Source organism: Convolutriloba macropyga, chromosome 2, assembly GCF_964194025.1.
Source record: "Convolutriloba macropyga chromosome 2, txConMacr16.3, whole genome shotgun sequence".
Classification (NCBI taxonomy): Eukaryota; Metazoa; Xenacoelomorpha; order Acoela; family Convolutidae; genus Convolutriloba; species Convolutriloba macropyga.
In genome coordinates, this window is record NC_134469.1 from 66,296,404 (window position 1) to 66,322,125 (window position 25,722).

A 25,722-nucleotide genomic window follows, 5' to 3' on the forward strand; every position below is an offset into this window, starting at 1 on the left:
TTTACCATGGTTTTTAACCCAAACAGAAATTTTTTAAGGCGAGTGTTGAGAGTTATATCTTTAAATTTAAGAGACTCCTATGATTGCCGCAAAAGAATAAGAAAAAAATTTCTCACAGACTATGTAACGGGACATCCGATCTACCGAAAACTTTTTAAAGGGTGAACCAAATTTTGCGACTAAATTGTAAAAAGAAGGCTCGGTAACGTGCATACGCCAATAATGTTCCGTCCCCTCTCATCCAAATTCTTGACCTAAAAGGCTACCACATAATGAAGAGATAGAAACTTTTAAAAACAGACAAATCGTTCTTTAAGCCACTAATAGAAAAATTGTGCCACGTTAGAGGGTCGATGAAACTTGTTGTTAATAGCACTACTAGAAAAGAAAAACACTAAAATCTAATAACAAACAACAATTACGACGAAAACTCGATGTCTATATTTAAAAAAATATAACAAAATTGATCTCGCATCAGATAAATCCTAAACACAAAAAATTAACCTATTCTTCATTAGCAAAAGATATGGGACCTCTCCTCTCCTCTCCTCAATCGACTGAATAACAGGTCGACACATCAAGAGCAAAAAGGAGCAAATATTATTTCTATTTTTGAAGATGATTGGTTTCAAAATGATTATTATCATTTGACATTAATTGAAATCACTAAAATGTTTATTTATTCAAACACCGGCAAAAGTATTTGAATTTAACTCATGTACTATTTCAATTCAAATTTGCGCAAAAATATATCTATCAGCTAAAATTGACAAAACAAAAAACCCAGTTGCGCATATAGTTCCTTCAACCCACAAAGGTGGTGTCGGAACAATTACTAATGTGTAAGAACTGAATTGAAAATGTTTATCAGTACTGCTTGAAAATTTTAGTCTTACGATTATCAAATCAATTGAAAATCGCTTTGCGAGCGTTGATATTCAGCTTTTCATGATTTTTTCTCCCGATACCGAGAATTTTTATAAAAATTTTGTAACCTTAAATTTAGCATAGGACTGTCTTAATAATAGACAAGATTTACCATGGTTTTTAACCCAAACAGAAATTTTTTTAGGCGAGTGTTGAGAGTTATATCTTTAAATTTAAGAGACTCCTATGATTGCCGCAAAAGAATAAGAAAAAAATTTCTCACAGACTATGTAACGGGACATCCGATCTACCGAAAACTTTTTAAAGGGTGAACCAAATTTTGCGACTAAATTGTAAAAAGAAGGCTCGGTAACGTGCATACGCCAATAATGTTCCGTCCCCTCTCATCCAAATTCTTGACCTAAAAGGCTACCAAATAATGAAGAGATAGAAACTTTTAAAAACAGACAAATCGTTCTTTAAGCCACTAATAGAAAAATTGTGCCACGTTAGAGGGTCGATGAAACTTGTTGTTAATAGCACTACTAGAAAAGAAAAACACTAAAATCTAATAACAAACAACAATTACGACGAAAACTCGATGTCTATATTTTAAAAAATATAACAAAATTGATCTCGCATCAGATAAATCCTAAACACAAAAAATTAACCTATTCTTCATTAGCAAAAGATATGGGACCTCTCCTCTCCTCTCCTCAATCGACTGAATAACAGGTCGACACATCAAGAGCAAAAAGGAGCAAATATTATTTCTATTTTTGAAGATGATTGGTTTCAAAATGATTATTATCATTTGACATTAATTGAAATCACTAAAATGTTTATTTATTCAAACACCGGCAAAAGTATTTGAATTTAACTCATGTACTATTTCAATTCAAATTTGCGCAAAAATATATCTATCAGCTAAAATTGACAAAACAAAAAAACCAGTTGCGCATATAGTTCCTTCAACCCACAAAGGTGGTGTCGGAACAATTACTAATGTGTAAGAACTGAATTGAAAATGTTTATCAGTACTGCTTGAAAATTTTAGTCTTACGATTATCAAATCAATTGAAAATCGCTTTGCGAGCGTTGATATTCAGCTTTTCATGATTTTTTCTCCCGATACCGAGAATTTTTATAAAAATTTTGTAACCTTAAATTTAGCATAGGACTGTCTTAATAATAGACAAGATTTACCATGGTTTTTAACCCAAACAGAAATTTTTTTAGGCGAGTGTTGAGAGTTATATCTTTAAATTTAAGAGACTCCTATGATTGCCGCAAAAGAATAAGAAAAAAATTTCTCACAGACTATGTAACGGGACATCCGATCTACCGAAAACTTTTTAAAGGGTGAACCAAATTTTGCGACTAAATTGTAAAAAGAAGGCTCGGTAACGTGCATACGCCAATAGTGTTCCGTCCCCTCTCATCCAAATTCTTGACCTAAAAGGCTACCAAATAATGAAGAGATAGAAACTTTTAAAAACAGACAAATCGTTCTTTAAGCCACTAATAGAAAAATTGTGCCACGTTAGAGGGTCGATGAAACTTGTTGTTAATAGCACTACTAGAAAAGAAAAACACTAAAATCTAATAACAAACAACAATTACGACGAAAACTCGATGTCTATATTTAAAAAAATATAACAAAATTGATCTCGCATCAGATAAATCCTAAACACAAAAAATTAACCTATTCTTCATTAGCAAAAGATATGGGACCTCTCCTCTCCTCTCCTCAATCGACTGAATAACAGGTCGACACATCAAGAGCAAAAAGGAGCAAAAATTATTTCTATTTTTGAAGATGATTGGTTTCAAAATGATTATTATCATTTGACCTTAATTGAAATCACTAAAATGTTTATTTATTCAAACACCGGCAAAAGTATTTGAATTTAACTCATGTACTATTTCAATTCAAATTTGCGCAAAAATGGCAGTGAAGCCGTTAAAACCGTACACTTGCACTAAGAGCATTACAAATGTTTAGTTGCGCAACATTTCAAAATCAATGGTAACTACCGTTATTGTTTTAATTTAAGAAGAAGAAAAAAATCCTTTCAAATGAACAAAAAAATAAAATTCTAAAATATTTTTGAAAGAAATTTCGTAGTAACAGTAGCAACAAAGCCAACAAGCAAATGAATAAATCAAGACTGGTATAAAAATAAAATTATAGCTCAGTGGAAACGGGTTGTGGCCTGTCTTTACAGACACTAAGCAACAAATCAACTGAAAAAGTTAAAATAACGAAGCTCAAAAATCCAAACATGTATTTGCAAACAAATGTTTTCAAAAGTCATAACAAAATTTCAACAAATAAAGATGAATTCAATTGCAAAACCTCAGGAAGCAAATTGGGCCAGTTATTATTGAGACTAAGTCACGAGACTACAAAAAAATCCGAAATAAAGGCAGCAGGCAAAATTTCACAAAAAACTTTAAGACAACACAGCGTTGAAGGCACAGTCATTAAAAAATGGTATCTGCAAGAACAGTAAATCAGCACTTGATTCAGAACTAAACTCCGATGCGTCTTCCTCAGAAGATTACTACGCAGAAATGATAGAGAACCCCAAAACTCAACTGAATAGAAATCTGGACTTTGTACGCAATTAAAGGGTCGAAGCCATCAGTCAAAACATATAGCCAACAGAAAAGTAAAGATTGAATCAACAAACGTCCAGAGGAAAAATTGAGACATATCATTATAATGAATATGTCGGACAACAACAAAACTAAAGACAAATGTACTATAAAAAATCCACTAACTTTTGCTAGTAAACTGTGCCTCAGACAGAAAGCGTAAATTATTAAACAAAAATAATTAACATATTCAGAAACGCCTCGTTTCAATGCCGTACATTTTCCCAGCTATGAACAAAAATTAATTCATTAAACGGCGGAGCTCAAAAATACAAATAGGTTTTTCAAAAACAGAAGTTATAAACGACACAAATTTTATCAAAATGAGATGTAATAAGTTGCAACACCTCAAGAAGCCCATTGCGCCACAATTTTTTATGAAAATAAGTCACGCGACCACAAAATAACACCAAAAAAAGCTGAATCCAAAATTTCGCTAACAATTATACGACACCCAACCGTTCAAAGCACTATAATAATCAGATGTTAAGAACATAAACGGGTCTTCCTTATAAAAAGACTACGCAGAAATGACAACAAAAAGAATTCCAAATATTTAACAAAATAGAGTTCTAGAATTCTCAAATTCTTTAATTATTAGTTAAAGGCCATTGTTCAAAACATAACGAAGAGAGAAGAATTTTTTGAATCGAGAAAAGTAATTGAGTTCTCTTATTAGTAAGATTGAGTTACATAGTGACCGAAATGAGAGCACAAAGGGACAATTGAAAAAAAAATTTCCAAAATTATAATTGAAATCATTTAAAAAGCTCTAGACTGAACCTTAAATAGGTTCAGAATTCTTTATATACGCTAAGACCTATCGTCGAGCAATTGAGACCTATCATCATAAGGAATAAGTCGTAAAACAACAAAAAGAATTACAAACCTAATAAAGATCCATTAAATTTTAAATTTGGCTAAAAAATATGTCTCGGCCCAAAGATGAAGATAAATTGACAAACAGTTAACATATTCAGATACGCATTTTTTTAACGCTTTGCTTTTTCCCAACTATGCGAGAAACGACTTAAAAACTGGCGAAGTTAAAAAAATATATATATTTGTGAAAGCAAGAAAATTCAAAAGTTATAAACAACATAATGTTTCAATAAAATGGGTTGTAATGAGTTGCAACACCTCAGGAAGCCCATTGCACCCGGTCTTAATGACAAAAAGTCACGAGACAACAAAACATCAACAGATAAAGGCAGAAGCCAAAACATCACACAGTTTTACGGTACCACAATGTTCAAGGCACTATATTTATGAGATGTTATTTGCAAGAGCTGTCAATCATCTACTGCTTCTCATCTGAACATCAATGAGTCTTCCTTATAAGAAGACTACGTAAACATGTAAACAAAAAGAAACCCAAAATTTGAACTGTATACAGTTCTCGAAATATCTTCGTAAAATTAAGAGATAGAAGCCATATTTCGAAACATATAACCAAGAGAGAAGGTAAGTTTTGGATCAACAAAAGTAATTTTGACTTTTAATTAGTGAGATTGTGTTACATAGTTAGAAAAAAATGAACAAAAAAAGACAGTTGACTAAAAAAATTTGTTATGATTAAGTTTGAAAATCATTAAAACAAATTGCTGTAAACTGAAAATTTTATATAGGTTGAGCAATTGAAATCTATCATTAACAGTAATATGTCGTACAACAACACAAACAAAAACAAACAAATCCAAAAAAGCACTAAATCATAAATTTTGCGAGAGAACTGTGTCTCAGAACAAAAGAATTAACTTTTGAGCAAAAACCATTATTATAATCAAAAACGCCTTTTTGTGAATTTTCCCAAATCTGCTTCCCTTCAATTGTACCTGTCAATACTTAATGGGCTAATTTGACATAGAAATAAAATGAACTTAAAAAACGTGCAATTATGCCAAAAAAAACTGAAAGCCCGTAGTATAAATCACAGGAAATGGGTTGCGCCTGTTTACACTGACACTACGCCAAAACAAATTTATTCAAAGCCGTAAAAGACATTTGATAACAGTTGAAAGCTTTTTCCAGGCACCACTATACCTCATAAAAAGCCATTTGGATCTTTGATCGGGGAGACTAAGTCATTGGACTATACAAAATTTACAAATAAAAGCAAAACATAAGAATTCCGCAAAACATTACAAAAACAAGTGGTCAGAGCCAAAGAACCATGAGATTAACTCTGAAAACATTATATAGGTTTGTTGGGTCTCATTTTTTGTAGATAGTATCTGTCAATAGTTGAGCCCCAAATTGAAATTCTTGTCAGTAATTTACATAAAATCTATAAACGCGGAAACATTTTGAAATAAGGCAGCGTCCCATCAAACTCTAGTTTTTTAACCTAGGGATCATTATCAGCCTTGATATTGCTGTGCGTTTACAAAACACACAATTGTTCAATAGTTTTGAAATGGACGAGTTTTAGAACAAAATTTTTTAGTATATCAAAAAAAATAATGCATTTTGTATATTTATCGAGATTAAATTTGCAAAAAACTGGCAACAATTATAATTCCAGAAGACTCGTAAAGCCAGTGGGAGTACAAATAGCTCTCTTTTGGAGCTTACGAGGAATGTGACTGCAGTTTTAAGGTGTCTACTTCCGTCACATTTTATTTTAAATTGGTGTAAAAGGGCATATTGTGACCCATTTTTAACGCAAACAGTCTTAATTTGAGAAATTTTGCATAGATTTTAGCCAAAACAACTCGGATCGAACAATTCAGCAACCCTCCTCTACTATTATGGATAGAATCATTTTCACTACCGTTAACAATTTTAACAGATTTTAGCAAAATTGACGAAAGTTTGGTCAAAAATACGTAAAGTGTGAAGGAAAACAACGAAATATTGTGTCCTAGTCACAAGACTTCAAACATCGATAACTCCCTGCAAAAAGCCAGAAAAATCTTTTAAATTCTATATTCTACGCTAGACGGGCATTCTAATAATACCACTCACAACTCTCTACGATGATTATATCGATCTGCCAGAATTTAATGAACAAAAAAAACATTTGAGTATAAAGTTCCTCCCCTCAATAAAAAGGGTCGGATCAATTACGCGAATAAATGTACTAGGTGGTGGAAAACTATGCCAGTGGATCTCATTTTGCTAAGACCTCAACGACCAGTCAACACGTCATGTTTACAGAATACTACTTAATTTGTGAACAAATTAATTGCCTGAAATTCAATATCAAAGCAGTGAATTTCCCAATATAAACTGTTCACACTAAATTGTCTGCACTCACAATAAGATGCAGACCAAAAAAACATAGCATGTCAAGTCCTGGCCTACATTTCAAAGAATTTTTATTGACCAAACAATAATCTAGACCTAGAATTAACCATATATTTTTTGGGAAAAAAATCAGATCATAAAAAAACTCTGTAAAAACCAAAGTCAAATTGCCATATGCGAAAAAAAAAACAAATATAAGTTTTTCTTTCAAACACCGTTACCACCTACTTTAAAATTAGAGTAAGAAATCACTCAACAAAACCGCTTGTTTTTTTCTCTACATCCTGTTTCGGTGTGACCAAAATCAACAATTCAATTTGACTTCAAAAATCATGAAAATGTGTGAACATATCTCAAAAAACATCGACCCATTACAATTCTTATTCTCTGAATCGCAAAAATGTCTTTCATGGCCCGTTTTTTTCTTCTAAGGATTCATCGATGAACAATTTGGGCGAAACAGATATGACCAGATGATAACTGCAGTGATTCAAAGCTGTGATTCCAATTGTTTTTGTTCTGACCCACGATGTTAGTAAATAAGTTCTATCTGATTTTCCTTCTCAAATCAGCTTCTGATGAGACTACCCTGCTCTCGATAATGTTTTTGACCAGACTCAAGTGCTCTGGAATCCATCTCTGAGAATACACAATGGCGCTCGAATCCGCCTCTAACCAGACTCAAGTGCGCTCTAATCAGCCTCTGATCAAACTATATTGCGCTCGAAGATGGGTCTGACCAGACCATCTTGCATTCGAAGCCGTTTCTGGCTAGATTCCACTGCGCTAGAGTCCCCCTGTCATCAGACTCAAACAACTTCTTCAGCCTGCCACACCATGTAATTTCGAGCACATAATGTACAGGTTGCCCTCAAATGAAACTGATCAGAACTGATTTTGGTCTGGGGGCTAAGCCTGGGCTACGTACTTGCGCTTTCTAAGTGGAAGTGAACACGACCAGAAATGTAACGACATGTGATTATGGAAGGCTGGGATATTTCGTAAAATTCGAAATTGCCAGAACCTACAAAATCTTTGGTTGAAAAAACAGTTTAAAGGATATCAAGAGAAAATCAGGAAAAATCTTTTAAAATCGGTTTCTCTATAGACATATGATACCAAAAGGATTACATAGAAACCAATTTAATCTATGGAAACGATTAAAAACATTCGGTTCGTTAAAACTCAAAAACTAAACTTTTTAATAGTAAAAATAAATTGACTCCATATTACACTTTTTACTTTTACACTTTTTATTTTTTTACACTTTTTAATTACACTTTTTACACTTTTTATTATTACACTTTTTATTTTTTTACACTCAAGATCTATAACTGCGCTCAATCTGAAGAGGCCTGATGAAAGATATATTCTTGAGAGTTTTTGGCCAATGAGAACGGTTACTTTTTTGACTGCAGTATAAGCCTTCGCCCAATAAGCGCAAGGTACAATAAAACTTTACAAATTATAAGTTGATAGAAGCGATGAACGTTGGATAAAGCAAAAAAGAGATCTTGAAATGCTTAAAGTAATCAATTTTCTCTTTGAATCTGCAAAACAATGTGTTTGTTTAACCCTTTTTCGACAATTACATTGCATTCCCATTGTCTTGATTATTTTTCATTGTTTTTTCTCTAATCTAAGAACAACAAATTTCTGTAGCATGGCCTAAGCAGTACTAAATAAGAAAATTAAAAGCTTTGAGATGCCCTGTTTTCGATATCTTTGTTTTGGGAGAAAATTTTGAAATTAAAAAATTATAAAAACAGGACTCATGGAACCAGGATAGCAACAAATTTATTTATGCAAAAACCTGGTAGAATAGAAACAAAATGGCAGTAAAAAAATTTGCAAAACTTTTCCATTTCTTGTAATTTCCTACTAAATCAATAACTTTTGATTTTTTTCAGATACATAAAAAATTCAACGGACTTGAACAAATTTTTTCTTAACCAAGAGTCAATTAGTGAGCATAATCAGTTGGTGGTCAAATTTTTCCTAAATTTAACGCCGCATCACTGGCTACTTGAAAAATTTTTTTAAGAAGATCAAAATGTTTTTGTTAAAAGATTTCAACACAAAATTAGCAGCGGCTGACATTGCGCTTTAACGTTTGTTTGACGTTCTTTGTTGCTCATGAGTTTTTTTTCGTATTAACCAACCTGGCAGTTAACTATATGGCATATAAACTGCCTGCTAGCTGTTTTAATTGCCTAACTTAGAACATCAATCAAAAATCATCATTCTCAAAATCCTGGGTATAGAATATTTTAAGAACAAAACTAAAACTCTTTTTAACAAAAGGAAGACGAGCAATTTTCGTATGCACTGAAGATTCATTCCTTTGCACTTAGTTGGAGTAATTAATATTTTAACCTCTTCTCGGGGAATTCTTGATGACTCTCACTGTCACAGGAATGAAAATTGCCCTGAGAAGAGAGCTATCAGAATTCTCAATCAAAGATTGTCAATTCCAACGAAATCGATTGTTATTCAAAAATTGTGATAAACAATCTCATAATTACTGAAATAAAAAAGAGCCCCTCAAACTGTGAATAATAAACAAAAACACTGACAATTACAAAGCAAATTTTTCAATGGAAAACTATCACACTACGTGGACACATACTGGAACAAAAAATCAGACCTTTTGAGAAAGTTGTCAAAAATTGGAAGATGGGAAAACGAAAGCGATTTTTCTATTGTTGAAAGGAGATGACATTGTTCCAAATATGTAACCAGTTCCTAGCCCACAGCACATTGACAGCATAGTTTCATTAGCCTCGAACACCCCCCCCCCCCGCCCACCCACCGACCGCGCACCGCACACGTACTACATTTACACATACATGCATGCGTAATTGACTATTGTATTGAATAGAACACTAGGATGGGGTCACTTTAGGTTGCAGTTTGGGGTCATAAAGGGCAATGGGGAGGAGAGAGGGAAGAGATTCCGTCCGTATACTGGCAGCAGGTTCTACTGGTGGAAGTGTTGCACAGTACTTCTCATCAATATTCTATGACCAGGGACTGTCAGCCGGACTGTGCAATGAGGAAATAATTAGGAAGTGGAAAATGGAGCATTGTCTAGCCATCACATTATAAATTGATTCTCTCTCTTTTCTCATCAGGCGTTAATTGAAAGGAGAACACAGACGCAGAATACACAAAGAAGTATGTGCCCTACCACTTATTCCATTATTAATAAGTGTCAAATGAACCAACTGTATGATTCTCAGAAAAAAAAATAGAAATGTTTTTAAGATTTGCTAATACTATGTTTCTGATAGCCATCCTCAATTTGAGAAAATTGTTTGTAAACTCTATAAAATACTCTCTTAAGTTTAAGCGCCTACACCATTACACCGTACATCGCGTAATGGTAATCGTAATGGCCTGTCCAACCTCTCAGTTTTGTTGTATTTCCTAGTACAACCTCCATGACTGCAAATATATCAGAATGGGCGCATTATTATAGCACAGTTTTGAAATAGCTGAAAGCTATGCTCAAATCGCAAGCATAGCACAGTTCTACTCAAGGAATTTTTGACGGGCAACTGTAAAATGAACTAGAAGTGGCGCTAAGTGTTTCACTTCTCTAATTGTAAACATGCAAATGGCGACAAGGGAAGTAACTGCGAGTCGTGAATACAGGCTAGGCATCACTTCATTTCATGACAAAATTAAGATGTCCAAATTGCGATGAAATTCTTGGCCAATATGAGGACCTTGACGCATCTTGTTCTGGAACAGGAGACAATTTAACCGGGACTGCAACGTTGGAGAACATTTATTATCAATAGCCAGCTGTTCCCCAGTCTACAATGAAATCTATTGTTTTTAATAACAATTCCAGGCCAGCTGATTTGAACTAGTTTTCACATGCAGCGCAAATCATGCCTCTCCCTAGCTAAAACTCACTTGCAAGTTTCAAAAGAGACGCTTATTTATTTTCCGCGCAAGTAGAGGACACAAGTAAACAGTCAACCCGAGAGTTTAAAAAAATCATGCAATAGAACACTTCCCCCAGCTACGAGACCTTAGGTGAACTCTCCTGGGCCTTTTAAGACGCTTTGATGATAAATATATTCTTAGCCGATGAACGGAACCTAGATCTTAAAGGGGCCTAGCGATGCATACGACCGCTTGACCTCGTCGGTTTCACACTTTTTTAACAAAAACACACAAAAAATTCCAGATGTAGTTGTATATATAGCTGTTCAGACCCTTTTGTCACCCTTAAATTGTACTTATATCAATTTTTAACTGATAAGGATGACACGTCCAATCAATGGTACTTTTGCAATGAGACGAAAACTTTTTTGTTTTTCAATTGTGAGTAAATGCGCTTAGTAATTTATCTGTCACTCGCAACTAAGTTTTCCAAGTACAAAACGTGTTTTTTGGAAAAGTATGATATCAAAATGGGTCCATATTTAACCTTTGGTCATACAAACAAGCTAGTTCTTCTATTACACATGATAACATTACGGAACTGAAAAAAGTTTTAGTGTTTCTAAATGAATCAATAAAAAACTCATTTGCTATTGAATTGATTGAAATTTGGAATCGGACGTCTTATGATATAAAACATCAAGGAATAACTTTATCGTGAATGGAAAGATTCTTCGCCTGCTTTTGAAAAACTTTGAAGATTTTTCATTCAATTAAAAATTTTTTTACAGATTTATAGTTACTCGAGGTAAACTCAGCTCGTCAACATTTTCTCAAATTTTTGTCAAGCGGACCATATAGGAAGAACGGATTAAATATTGAATATTTCAGTTTCATTGTATGTTCTTGAGAAAAAGTATTTCAGATTGCTATGTAGTTAGTAAGTTTATACTTATCTCTTGAGAGTGTTTTAAAAGGTTTATTTGTTTTTTGAACAAATCAACCCCTTATCACCAAAAATCTGGAGACTCTTTTAAAACACTACTCTACTCTCCAACTTCATTTGATTGAAGATTGTCGAAGTTTCCACTAAAGACTCAAAAAATAGACTCTAACATTTTCAGAAGTTTGTTAGGAAAAAATATGTCCAGTTTCAAAGTTTTACCGTCCTGGGGAAAAAAGTGGCTCCAGCATTTTATGTTAAACCAATCAGATGAAGCTCAAAAAACACAATAGACAGAATTTAACGTAGGCGCAAAAATAAATCGATTGCTTCCAATTTGTAATAAAAACTATCGATTCTGACAAAAAAAACTTCAAAATTTAAGTAGACGTAAAATTGTTTTTGAAATTTATTTAATATTTTGAACAGTTTCCGCATTGCCTTCTTTACAAGAAAACAAGCTGAAATCACCCAACAGAATTAATTTCCTTAAATTTTTTTCAGCGAGGGGCGTGACATCTTTAATATTAAAAAATATTAAAAAATCATTCAATTAACATTCTTAATTATTAAAAATTTAACATTCATTGTAACGAATTCCATATCAACAAATCAAGAAAAATTTTCTGATCTTTATTTTTTTTTACTTTTGCAGTAAAGCTTCAAAATTTTGCTGCCAAAAACAGTTTTTTTGAAATCTGAGAAATAGATTCTAATTAACATAATTAATGTAATGTAAATTTATATAATCGTTTTATGTTAAAAATTTTTATCTTTTTTTCATAATGGCGTTTAACGAAACAAAAAATGTTTTAAAAGGGCTATAAAATGATTTTTCTGAAAAACTACAAAACTCGTTATAATTTTTATTCATCCATTGTCTAGTTTGCATTGTTCCAGGCTGCAGAGATAAGTTTGCAAGACATACAAGGCTGCAGAGATTAAATCTTTATCAATTTATTGGCACATGATCAAATGATATCATCAGTGCATTGCCAATAAATGAGATGACAAGCACGAAGCAAATTATTTCAACGCCAATAACGTCTCGTTTTTTTTTCAGAAGATATTCTTTTTTCTCCGAAGAAAACTTTCTTCTTGTCAAAAACATTCATATTGAAAATGATCTTTTGAGCGCACACATAGTACATTCTCCAGCAATTTTTCGTTCCGATCCCACTTGTGGGGGGAGGAACTATATACTCAAATGGGTTTTTTTTGTTCAGTCAATTTTGCCTGATCGATATATTCATCGCAGAGAAATGTGAGTGGTATCATTAAAAAGCTGGTCCAGCGTAGAATTCAAAACTAAAAAGAATTTTTTGGTTTTTGTTTTTTCCGAGGAGTTATCGAGGATAGAAGTTTTGTGTGAACACGGGATATTTGTTCACTTTTAGTGTGATTTTTCTTCAAATTAAGATATTTTCTATAAAAATAGTATGTCAAACTTAAAATTCTTGCCAAAAAATGAACCAATTTTGTGTTCCTGATAGACTAAAGGCGATAAAAACGACTAGTTCTGGTCTCATAGGGATCTTCAATATCAAAAAAAATCGAAATCTTTTTGAGAGCTCTTTTTCTATAAAATTTTTCTACTTTTTTGTTTTTTAAGTCACCTAGAGACAAGTCACTTTTCATATTGAGATTCCGTTAATGACAAACCTCTTTTACAGTCAAATGAAGCCCATAAAAACGTTTTCAAGGAAATGCTCATGTTTTTTTGCTTCGACTCTGAGTTTTCGTGATTTTAAAAGAAATTTTGAATTTCTTTTTGAGGTTTTACTAATTTTTGGAGTCTCATGGCATGGAATCATTGAATAACTGTGCTATATGATCTGTAAAGAGATTTAGGTGAAAATATCTAGTGCTTTGAGTGGACAGCTAATGGCTGTTAAGACTTTAAAGATAATTTTTCGAAATTTTTTTTGAACATTAACCAATCATAAAAACATTATCGTGAGCTGTATGGCAGTCTCTGTAATGACAGCACCCTCTTCAGTCCTACGGTAACCAAATCTGATATAGCTGGGGGTTTTGTCTTCTAGTTTTTAGTAATATGACTTCAATGACACAAGATTTCAAAAGTTTTAAAAATTTTTTTGGATAATTACGTATTATTGCTTACTTTTGAAATCTTCTCACATTATCCTAAAATTGACAGCTTCTTTTGGCTTAATAGAAGACGTTCAGTGGAGCACAGATAAATTTTTCAGAGAAAAGCTTATGGTTTCAAATGGCTTCGACATTGTCTTCTTGCACTTTTCTACTGAATTTTTGGTTTTTTTGACAAAATATGAACGGCAAACAATCTTGTTGTCCCATGGAGGCATAATTTAGCGTATTTAGTGGATTCCGTTGAAAGCTAATGAAATTATTGGCGTTGATACTACGAGTTTTCTCAAAAATTTCTTGGTTCTTAATTATTTGTTCATATTTGATTTTTTGAAATTATATTGATAAAAAAAGAATCCGATTGCTGTTAAAAAATTAATTAAAGAAATAAAAGTTTTTTGTGAAAAGTTTATTTTTTAATGCTTTCGACACTTTTCTCGCTCAATTTTTTTCTTGAAATTGCTGTTTTTGCCTGTTTTTGTTCTTTAGGTAGCCAAAAATTGCTGACAAATCTCTTAATCTTGTAATTGAGGATTGAGTTAAGGATGTTACCCGAATCAGTTAGTCAGCTTATAGCATTCAGTCTTAAAGTTCATGATATACATTTTCAAATTTTTTTCAAACTTTTCAATTTTTGTTGTTCTTTTCGTCAAATTGTAACTTATTTTCATCAATGAGAGGTCACATCCAATTTCTTATATTTAAAAGACAACATATCTACTGATAATATTTGTCACCGATGCTTTGTTTGTAGGATAATATGCGTATTTATAAACGTTTTTTGAGCGGTCATTTTTTGCGTTTCTTTTTCTCTTCTTTTAGAAAAATCGCGTAGTAACAGATCCCAGTTGTTTACAAATGTGGTCCAAATAAACTTATTTAATCTCTCAGTATGTTTCCTGCAGCTGAATTAGTACAAAATAATAGTTGAATTAAAAATACATAATATTCAGATAATAGCTAATGATTTTAATGGTAGCAATCGTTTGCGTTTTCGCAAACCGTTTGTAATTTTTGAAGTTTTTCTTTAGTTCGTTTCTACGGATTAGACTACCCAAAGATAAAGCCTTTTGGTTTTGAAAGAACTTTTTAGTAATTTACCAAGGATTATTTAATTAAGAGCTAAAGATTTTTAAGACTTTTAAAATTTCTTGGTTTAAAAAATGCTGACTAATTTTTGAATTTCGCTTTATTGATCGTTCTCTTTATTGACTTATAACATACTCTCATTAAGAAAACTTTCCATCCACTGTATGGTTGGGAGAAAATAAATTTGAGTAGTTAAGGGGTTATCTGACCGCATTTTGACGTTGTTACTCTATGTGCTTTTAAATTTAGATATTCAGTTTTCGCCGTGAAATTTTTGTTTTCGCTAATTTATTTGGTTGTTTTTTTTGTCGTGTAGTCTCTTTAATGTCAGATCTATTTGGCGCTGTAATAAGGCATGGCATTATGTAATTCAATTAGTAGATAGGTTGTGTAACGATTGTTTTAAACTCAAACATCTATTTTCGTTATTTCTTCTTTTGAATGACAATTAAGTCAAAAATGTAGATGATCTCGGGTCGGAACATCATGTGCGAACGCACATTAACAAGCCGCCTTGTTATGTTGTAGAATTAATGTATCGGTACGGCATGATTTTGAAGTTTCGCTTTAAAAGATGAAGCCGAATGACACTCAGTCAAAAAAAAATTACCCACGTCACGCAACTGCAATTAACAGAAATCAATTCTTTAAATCAAATAGCAATACTTAAAAAAAAGGATTTTGAAAATATATTTTAAAAGATTGAAAAGCAAATCGAAAAAATAGCGCTTCGTCGCCTGATATTCGGCAATGTTTGAGATTCTGAGAATTCGCAAATTCGTACTAAGCTAACCTTAATGTTATGAATCTCTGGGCTTAAAGATTAAATTTAAGTCCTTTAGAAGATCGTGCAGTTGTTGCTATGCAACTTGTGCATCTCTATTGTGAATCCGTCAGCTTAGTGGGCTACAATTTTTAGCCCAACAAACTATAGTGAAACAAAAAACAGTGTTGCGGTGCGGCTGTAGATTCAGGGTTGGTTATAAAGTTACGGTGTCAAAAGTTGCCGTGTTAATTGAAGATCGGTACACCAAAAAGGACCAATGCTCAAAGACGCGGAGCTTCGAAGAATTTTGAACGAGACGGCCTGGTTGTTTTATAATTTTCAAAAAAAAATTCGTCACCTCCGAAAGTGCTTCTAAATTTTAACATAGAAATACCAATCTTGAAAATTTGGTTTAAGAAAAGCCGTACAGGAACTAGTCTGAATTAAATGTAAACATGTTACAAGGTGTAAATAAAAACTGGCAAATCTTCAGTCCAAGTCTAGCACAAGTAATGCAAAGATCAACCTGTCAGAACTTTTTGCGAAAATATTGAAAATAAAGTATATGGTTAATCAATATCACTAGTGTGCTATAATAAAAGACAAAAACTTTCGTATTACAATCATAAAACTAGTCTTCACAATTTTTGACACGGAATTGTAAGTTTCAAAAAAATAATAAACACCACTTTAAAATAAACTTTGTTTACTCAATCACAAATTAAAACTTCGGGTGGTATCTCACCCAGGAAATTATTCTTCTGTTATCCAAAAAATGCTTTTCCCAATTTTTTTAAAATTTTCTTCAGGTTTTCCATTCGGATGAATTTCAGAGACCGTCATTCCAATTTCTTTTTCTTTTCTTGTCTTCTAGGCTTTTAGAATTTTTGTTTAAAATACGTCTCCCATCTGAAACAACAAATATTATCAAAAAAATTTTAATGGATTATAGAATAAAACCAAAGTGCCTTTTTGGGGCAATTGTTACAGCGATCATTTGCGTAAAATTCAATCTATTTGTTCTTTTATCAACTTAATACCAAGAAAACATAACACTGAGCAAAGAACAATATTATACTATATATACAATATTATATAACATGAGTAAAGTCCTGATCTTTCATCAAGCGTCTATCATTTCTGTCTAATATCCACATCTATCATATTTTTCAATTTTAGACAAAGTCCGTAAAAGATAAATTTACCTACTTATTTTCTGAGGTCTACTCACCTGAACCAATTATTGTTATCCGGTTCACATCAACAGCAGAAAAACTCTAAGAACTTCAGAAAAATTTTAGAAATTTTAGAAAATCGCAGTAAAATCCACTCAACAAATTAAATTGTAGCATCGCCAATTTCCTTTGATTGTGTAGTCAACTGTTTCTATAAAAAGAGAAAATTCTGTGCTTTCCCAATTATTTTTTGGATTACAAAAAACCATTTGATTTGATAGAAAAACTATCGGAAAAAATGACCAATTTGCACCCAAAATTTCATGTTAACAAATTGAAGAAAATTCAGAAATTTAATTCGGCTAAAAAAGTCTTGTTGATGTTGCAGTATAATAATTCATAATAATGATGCCGTGCAATATTACTAAATGCTCCTGCAGTACAATCACGTGTCAAGAAAAATAAATGAATGAAAATGTCTATAAGGAGAAAAAAAATAAAAATAAATGTCCAAAAACAGCTGCATTCTGAATTCATCTACATCTACATTTACAATCACGTACAAATGAGAAGCTTATAGTAGTTATTTAATTGTAATATCACTTCAATCAATTTAACAAAAAACAGATGATTTCTTGCAAGCAGCAGACACGTCGATTTCATTTTGATTATGTAAATACCCAGCAATTTAAACACTTTTAAACTTAAAATCCATCCATGAAAGATTTCTCCTGAATTAATGAAAATCAGGAACCGATTGATTATTTTGCGAGAAGAAATTGAAAGAGAATTTGAAAGAGATCGTGTTTTTATACATTTTCAAGGACAGTGGTAGCTCACTCCAACTCTTGGTGACAGACCCGCATGAACGCTTGTCTGAGTTTTTTAAAGCAGAAATCCAAGCTATAATTGCATTAAATGTTTCCAAAATGGCTTGCTTCATCAGCACTTTCAGATCAGGCATTTTCAGTGCCTACAATTAGGATAAAACTGAAAAAAATGGCCATCGATAATTTTTTTGGACAAAAATCATCTAATTTTACGTGAAAAATTACACAAAAATTATTGTATTTAACATGCAATTTTGCATTTAAAAAAGCACGTATATTGAAGGATTATAGCGTCCCACGTTTTTGCCGAAAAATCACGTATAGATATTTGATATTTTGTCATCTCGTACTGGAACGTTTTTTAATGTCTTCTCGAGCGAGTGTATGGGAATGAAAATTTGAACAAAATAACCAGAAATTACATTTTAAGCCACTGTAATTACACAAATCTATCAGTTAGAATATTAGTATCGAAATTTTGTTATCACCTTGACCAAATGAGGGATACTCCAATAATAAAGAGTAAAAGTATTAACTGCCTGGTAAATGTTTGGAATCGAAGTAACATGTTTAATTATTTAACAGTCCAAAATACAAACAAATCGGTCATCAACTTTCCAGAAGTTTTCAAAATCAGAGAAACGAGACTAGAACAAAGGCAAATTAAAGCTTTTAGATGTCGGCTGTGAAGTAAAGCCAATACAGAAAATTGTAAAGAAATAATTTGGTTACTTTTTTGAGGATGTTTCGGTAGAAAGTAAGTTTACAACATTGTATAGCACTTTGTTCTTTTTAGCGTAATTTTTACTAGTAGTTGAACTTTCTGCCATTTCAAAGTGCAGCAAAGTAAATATGCTGGACTCTTTGCATTCGTTTACACAGTGATTGATTATTTTGTTTATTTTTTCAAACATGCACTCAATTGCCATTTCCTTCGGTCTGTTTTTAGACCGCTTTTTCAACTTGTGCTGCCCGTAACAAATTTCAACACTTCTTGTCCATATATAGCATGTCAAAGTAAAGTCAAATAGCCAGAAGCAATTTTAAAAAGAGGAAAAGAGGAAAAGGAAAAAAGCATAGATCGAAATTTTAAAAGGACTCAAAATAACGAAAACAACGAATGAAATACGTACAAGGAATAACAAAGGATAAATAAAATATTTGTTTTCTGTTCTCCTGAAGTCTCATGTCTCTCGTACGCCAATTGGACGAAAGTTTTTTGGTAATTTGTGGCAATCGAAATAAAACTGAAGTTCAATAAACCAAATCAGCTGAACAAACTGTAGTGCGAAAAACAGCTGAAAATAACAAAGGCCCTTTTAATACGGCATTTGTGAGAGCTAAATTAAGGTTTCGGAAGTTTTTTTTAAAAAAGTTTAACCGAATACGTTTGGTATAGGAAGCGTTCGCCAATGGTAATGGAGAATTTAATAAAGGTTTGTTTCAAATAAGGGTGATTAAAGTATTATTTACCTAAATATGTATACCCGCATTCCATTAGTTTATTAGTTGAAACGCGGGATTATCTCAAAGAATATTTGGAGCAGAGTGGTTTGTATAGGCTGGGAGGGTAATTTATCAAATCCATAGGTGCACACGCGCACAATAGGGTAAAGGTATGCGTGCTACACTATAGTATTAAGATAGTGTCTTTGTGTGTATATACGCGAGTGTGTGTGTGTGTGTGTGTGAATTTTAGCTGGTACGCGTGAGGTTGATAAATATAATGGTACGGTGAGAAAAAAAGAGGAATTTAAACAATAACAGATTCCTATTTTCTTTCTTTCTCTTTCTATCTTTCTACGGAATAGACTTGCACCGCTATGGCTGAGGCGATAATTTGGAATCTCTGCTTGATTTCGTCAAATTTGAACAATATAGCTATACCTCAATACCAGTAGATAGCCAACCTCTATGCGCTCAACCCGCTAATGCAGTACTACTGCGGGATATTACTAACACTACTTTTATTTATCATCACCATCACTAACTCACTAACTATTGCTATGAGGGGAGGCGTGGGCGTTATTGTTCAGGGGTGGGGGTCATACCAATCTAGCAAGCTGTAGGCATGTAGGGAAAATGGGGTTTGAGTAGTGGTGTGGTACGGGTAAGTAAGAGGGAAAGGGGTAAGGGTAGAGAGGGTAAATGTGTGAGCTATCAATCGTCGTCTATTGAGTGGCGTGTTTGTATGCGGATAACGGCGTGATTACCACCGTGGGAGGAGGGGTGGGTTTTGGGGTGGAAATATTTGCACAGACATCAACTAAATAGGGTAGAGACATAAAGGGTAGAAGAGCGAAAGGCCCCCTGTGAAATGAAAAATCGAATTGGGTGTTGTTAGCCTACTTTTGAAAATCTGCTTAAATGATGGTCTGTGTTAATGTGTGTGTGCGCGTGTGTGTGTGTATGCGTGTGTGGAAGAGTGTTGTAGTAAATGTATGTGTGGGAATGTTTGATGCAAGGCAAGATTATTGCGCCTTGGTTGAGTGGGAAAAGGAGAGAGTGCTGCTTTAATATCCACGGAACAGAGACAGAATGGAGCGAAAGGGAAAAGAGAAGAGAGAGAAGGAGAAAAGAAGGAAAAAGACACAAACATAAAAAGCGAGAGGGAGAGAGATAGAAGGGAATATTTGAGAAAGGTGGTGTGTATAATAATAACAACAGGCACGATAAATGAAGATAGAGAAACGGTGGAAAAGTTAGAGAGAAAGTGAAACGAAATAGACCAATGAGAAAATTGTTTTACTATGACCAGGTACGCCAAAATGAGGATCTAAACGCTTTCTCTCTTTTCCCCTCTCTTTCTCCCCTTCCCTCTCGATTCAAAGGAATGGCTTCTTTCCTTCATAAGCGAACGCACACTTAATTTTAAAACTACATTTTGCTAAATACAAACACCGTCGCACGTACACACGCAAGCTATACAGCCTCTGTTGTTCTATACCTGCGCATATATAGTGTTAGAATTAGCTTCCAACTATTTGTATACACAGAGCATATATAAATCTAGCTACCATCTAAGCATATATAAATCAGGCTAACGGCCAGTCATGAAAATTGAGGCAAGCCACCAACACCATTGCTCGCTTGTGAATTGCGAAGAGACAAACAAACTCACAAATTGAATTCCGCAAAAATAAATTCAAGACTGGGGCCGCCTAAACAATGGCAAGTTGGAGAAAAATGTTGAGTAGCTACGGTATAGAGGCACGCGGTGCAACTGCAAAGAGCTCTTCAATTTATTTCAATAAGACATTTAATTTTGCAATATTGGCGAAGTAAGAACTTGATTGCACACAACTCTTACGTTTTTTCCTCCGATAATATAAGCGGCGACAACACGTCAAAGAAAAGAGTGCTGTCAGAAATTAGGCTAAATAAAACTTGGATTAGAGGCGCAAATTGAAGTAAATTTATGCATGGTCTTCTTCCCTCCCAAAATATAATATTTCTCTAATCAATAGCTCAAAAAATGATAAAGACCAGAAATTTGCATGTTGTGAAGCTTATCCATTTGTTAAACAGTACGGATATTATAAACCCTGAGATTTTATAAGCTTCTTTAAAAGTCTGGACGCATCTCTTTATAATCCAACCTAGGTTAACGCGTCAACTTATGAAAAGATCATGATCAACCTATGGAATGATTTCGGCCCTGACTTTAGCGACCAGATGAACCTGAACTGATCGACTCAAATTATTTTTCTCAGCCCGAAACGTCATACTCAAACTTTTCTTGCCGAATGACCATACTCGACTTTTGCTTGACTCAAAATACTCAATTTCAAAATTCAATGATGAAAAGGTTGCTTAAATCATTAGCAAATCAGAGATTTGTTGAGAAACTTTTAGTGGTTCCAGATATAAGTCAAAAGTTTGATGTAACTTTACAGATTTACACAAATTTGCATTGAAAACACTTTACAGGTTTCTAATTTTTGGCTTTTTGTTCCGACCCCTCTTGAGTGGGGGGAGGAACTATATACTCAACTGGGTTTTTTTGTTCAGACAATTTTGACCGATCGATATATTCATCGTAGAGAGTTGTAAGTGGTATCTTTTGAACAGCACAATTGAACAGATCAAAATTCAGAAAGGTACAGATTATAGTTTTAACTGCTTCGACACAACTTTCTCGAAGAATTTAACTGAGTTTTCTTTCTTTTATCTTTAACTGTCGTTTCACTTTGTCTTTTAGTCGTATGAAAAATCCTGGTGAATGAAAGGTCTCACTGGCTTATTATGGAGGACTAGATAAGCCTATATTCTAATTTGAGTAGATAGCTGATGGCTTTCTTGGGTTTGAAAAAAATTGTTGAAAAAAAACACTTTCTAACTTCGCTCTTTATTTCTCTTTTTTTGTGTTCTTGTTACCTAGTCTGTTTAATTAAAGATCACATGACAATATTGGCGTCGAGAAAAAACGCAAGTGTACAAAATCTAAAGTTGTTTAAAGAATTGTACTTTAAACAACTGTCTGAATAAAGACAGGTCCTAATACCCTCCTAAATAGGCATCGGTGATTATAAAACTTTAAGTTAATATCTAATGGTTTTCATTACTTTGAAATTGATTGCTTTTAAAAATACAAGCGAATTTTATAACTTTTTTTCTTTTTTGTCTAATTGTAACCGGGTTTCTTCATGGACTGGTCCCATATCTTTTCTATTAAAGTACAACATTTTTTACCCAGTTTCATTTTCATCTGGCGCTATCTTGACTTTGCTAACAAGTTTTTTTTAAAAAAAATTGGACGTAAATTTTGGAGGAAAATTAATGTTTGTTGTTGTTTGATTTTGCTGTTGGTCTTGTCTCGCTTTCTTAGTACTGGCCGATCTCATCAATCTAATGTAGCATTTTCTACTCCAATGAAATATTTGCGTTGGAGGAGATTTTTTTTTATACACAAATTTTTTGAAAAGTACTTGAATTTTTGGGGTTTTCCATCTTTTCTCATGCGGATGAGCGTGGTCGGAAATTTATGTGCAAACGTGGTTTACCGAGCCTCCTTGTATTATGAAGCAAATTTTTAGAATTCGATGCAGCATAAGTTTTGAGTTTTAAAACTAGCATGTGAAATTTACAACTTTTTTAGAGATATTTACAGCTAAAGCAGTTTTTCTGATAAAAAACACCTACAATAAGTTAAGGCGTGGTATTGTTGACAACAAACTGAAAAATCAGAGAAAAAAATATACGCGAATCATTTGACGAAGACAACTATTCTTCATCAATTTTCGTTGCGACCCTATTACTATATGCTAATCTGTTATTTCAATTCATCCAACCTTGATTGATATATTCAATCCAATCAATTTGATTATGAAGGAAAAAATTAAAGACCGAATTTTTTTTAAAAAAGTTGCATAGGGCGTAGAATAACTTAGATTGATAGTTTTTCAGTCTTGAATTTTTTGAAAAGTGATTTAGGTTTTAAGAAACGATATTTTTCGAATAGTGATGCTATTAAGAGTGACAGACAATATTTGCAAAGTGTTCGGATAATATTCCTTTTAAAAGGGAATTTATCAACTTTACAAATAAATCTTGGCTAAAATTAAGCAAGTTTCAGTTTTTCGGCCAGAAGAGTTTTGCCGGCTTACAATATTTGCGAATTAAGAAGGCAAATTTGATTTCTGAATCAGTTTTTAGATAATTACCAGGTATAAAGACTTTATGCCAATTGAAACTCCAATTGTTTGCAAAACTTTAGCTATTTTGACGTTTATGATTTTGTTTTAAGAAACTTTGATTCAATCTAGCAATTTATATAGTAGGAGTAAACAACTTCTTGACCATATTTATCTCATAACACTTGAAACAAAAAAAATATTCAGTGTCATTCACAGCAAAGATTTCAGAATTTGTATTAGCCTGGCTAAAAAAATCTCTTCGCATCAGAGCTCGACTTTTTTGAGATCTGATCTTCAAGATGGTAACGCCTGGATACGAAAGTGTAACACTTTAAAAAATGATTCGCATCCAAAATGGTTGCAATAGAACCTTAAAATGCTCTCTGTATTTGAGGAAACGTTTTCATACAAAAGCGTATCGACCGAATAGAATTTTGTCTTTTGTAATGCGGTTTGCTGCGCAAATTTTACTTCTGTAGAAAATAATTTTACTGTTCTGAATATTTGTTCCGACCCCTCTTGAGGGGGGGGGGGGGAGGAACTATATACTCAAATGGGTTTTTTTTGTTCAGACAATTTTAGCCGATTGACATATTCATTGTAAAGAGTTGAGACTGGTATCATAAGAAAGCTCATCCAGCGTAGAATATGAATTTAAAAAGAATTTTCTGTTTTTTTTTGTTTTTTACAGGGAGTTATCGAGGTTTAAACCTTCGAGAAAACATACGAATTCCGTTGATTTTATTCACATTTTCCGGAATTTTGTGTCCTTGATTTTATTTTTAAAGACTGTCCAAAAAAAGTGACTTTTAAAAAACACTGTCCAGTATTTTGATTTAATTTATAAGTTTCCTTGGTCCACTCTGATTAAATTTGCAGGAAGTACACACCCAAACACCACTAACACAATCTTTGTAGACTCAAAGGAGTCTATTGCTACTTCAATTTGCGTTGAGAGTGCTTTGTAACAAAAACTTTGCCGTTTTTTGCTATTTTTACTCGTTGATTATCAAAAACTCAGCATTTATGTTTGATTTTTAATCTAATAATTTTTCTATAACTATAACAATCGAAAAAATAAGTATTCCCAATCGACGAACAGCATTAGCAGCTCTGGTTTTGAGCTAGCTAAAATCAGGCACAATTGATATTAATAGTATCCTTAAAGATATAGATTATGGTTTTAACGGCTTCGCCACTACTTTCGACACTGGAAGATTTTAAAAGATTTTTTAAATTTTTGTCTCTAACTGCCGTTTTTAATTTATACTTTTAGTCGTATAGAATTTCTTGTAGAATCATCCATTTTCATTGGCTTTTCAGGGAAGAAATGAGCCAATATTCTGATATTAGTAGATAACTGATGGCCTTCCTGATTTTGAAAACAATTGTTTTCCAGAATTAAAAAAAAAACTTTTTAAAATTTGCATTGCTGTCTCTTTTATTGTCTGCTCGTTACCGAGTCTCGTTAATTACAGTCCAAATAAGACAATATTGGTGTCAAGTTAAGAAGTCAAATTAATTTTTGATTTTTTTCATATTGGACGTTGTTTTTGTAGACGCAAGACACATTCTGGATAATTGCAGGTCTCAAGGGCTTCCTGCGAGGAATAAACGAGCCTATTTAATTTTTTCCTTTTGTAATAAACGGCTTTCATGACATGGAAAATTTTTTTTTCGAAACAAAACCAGTTTTTAATTAATTTTGCATTTTTTTGTCTACTTGTTTCCTAGTTTCATTAACGAGAGGTCACAGGTGCAATCGAACATATTTTGAGGGCCAAAGTAAGGCTTTACGGCTTCAAAAGCGCTTTCTGGCAAGTTTTAGTTGTTTTTTTTGTTGTCCATGTTATTTTTTTTGTAAACACATAAAAAAATCGAAAACCAACAGTTCTTAATTCCCCTTAATAGAAGCAATGGTAATCGTAAACTCATGGGTTATTTAAGTTGATTTCTAATGGTTTTCATTAATTTGAAATTACTTGTTTTTATTTAAATTTGCGAGTTTTTCAACTTTACTGTTTCGTTCTTTTTCGACTAATGGTTACCAAGCCTTATTATGGACTGATCACATATCATTTCTGTTGAAGTATTTTGCTTAATGAAGTATTTTGACAATAGTTTGACTTTGTCATTTTTTTAAATTTTTAAAACGGACAATGTTTTCCATGTAATTAATGTTTGTTGTTGTTGTTGTTTGATTTTGCTGTTCTTCTTGACTCGCTTTGTTGATATGAGCATATCTCATCAATCTAATGCATCAATTTTTACTCCACAGAACTACTTGATTTAGAGGCTATTTTTTTGTTCATACACCATTTCTTTGAAAAAATACTTTTTTGTGTTTCTATATCTGTTCCTCATTTGGTAGATAAATATGCCAAAGTTGTGGATGAGCAGGGTCGGAACCTTATGTGCAATTGCACATTACCGAGCTCCTTGTATATTCAAAATTTTTTTAAGAATCTTAAAAAGTTTTTGATAGCTGAAAAAAGTG

At 32.9% G+C, this 25,722-nt stretch overlaps 1 protein-coding gene across 1 annotated transcript in view; it reads right to left on the reverse strand.

Annotated features, from left to right (window-relative positions):
* LOC142334617 (uncharacterized) overlaps positions 1 to 20,256 on the reverse strand; it is an 82,517-nt gene extending 62,261 nt beyond the window's left edge. Inside the window, exon 1 of the mRNA XM_075382797.1 lies at positions 18,078 to 20,256. Coding sequence (XP_075238912.1) covers positions 18,078 to 18,157 — 80 coding nt within the window. The 5' untranslated portion in view covers positions 18,158 to 20,256. The remainder of the gene's footprint in view (positions 1 to 18,077) is intronic.
* Positions 20,257 to 25,722: the final 5,466 nt, after the last annotated feature.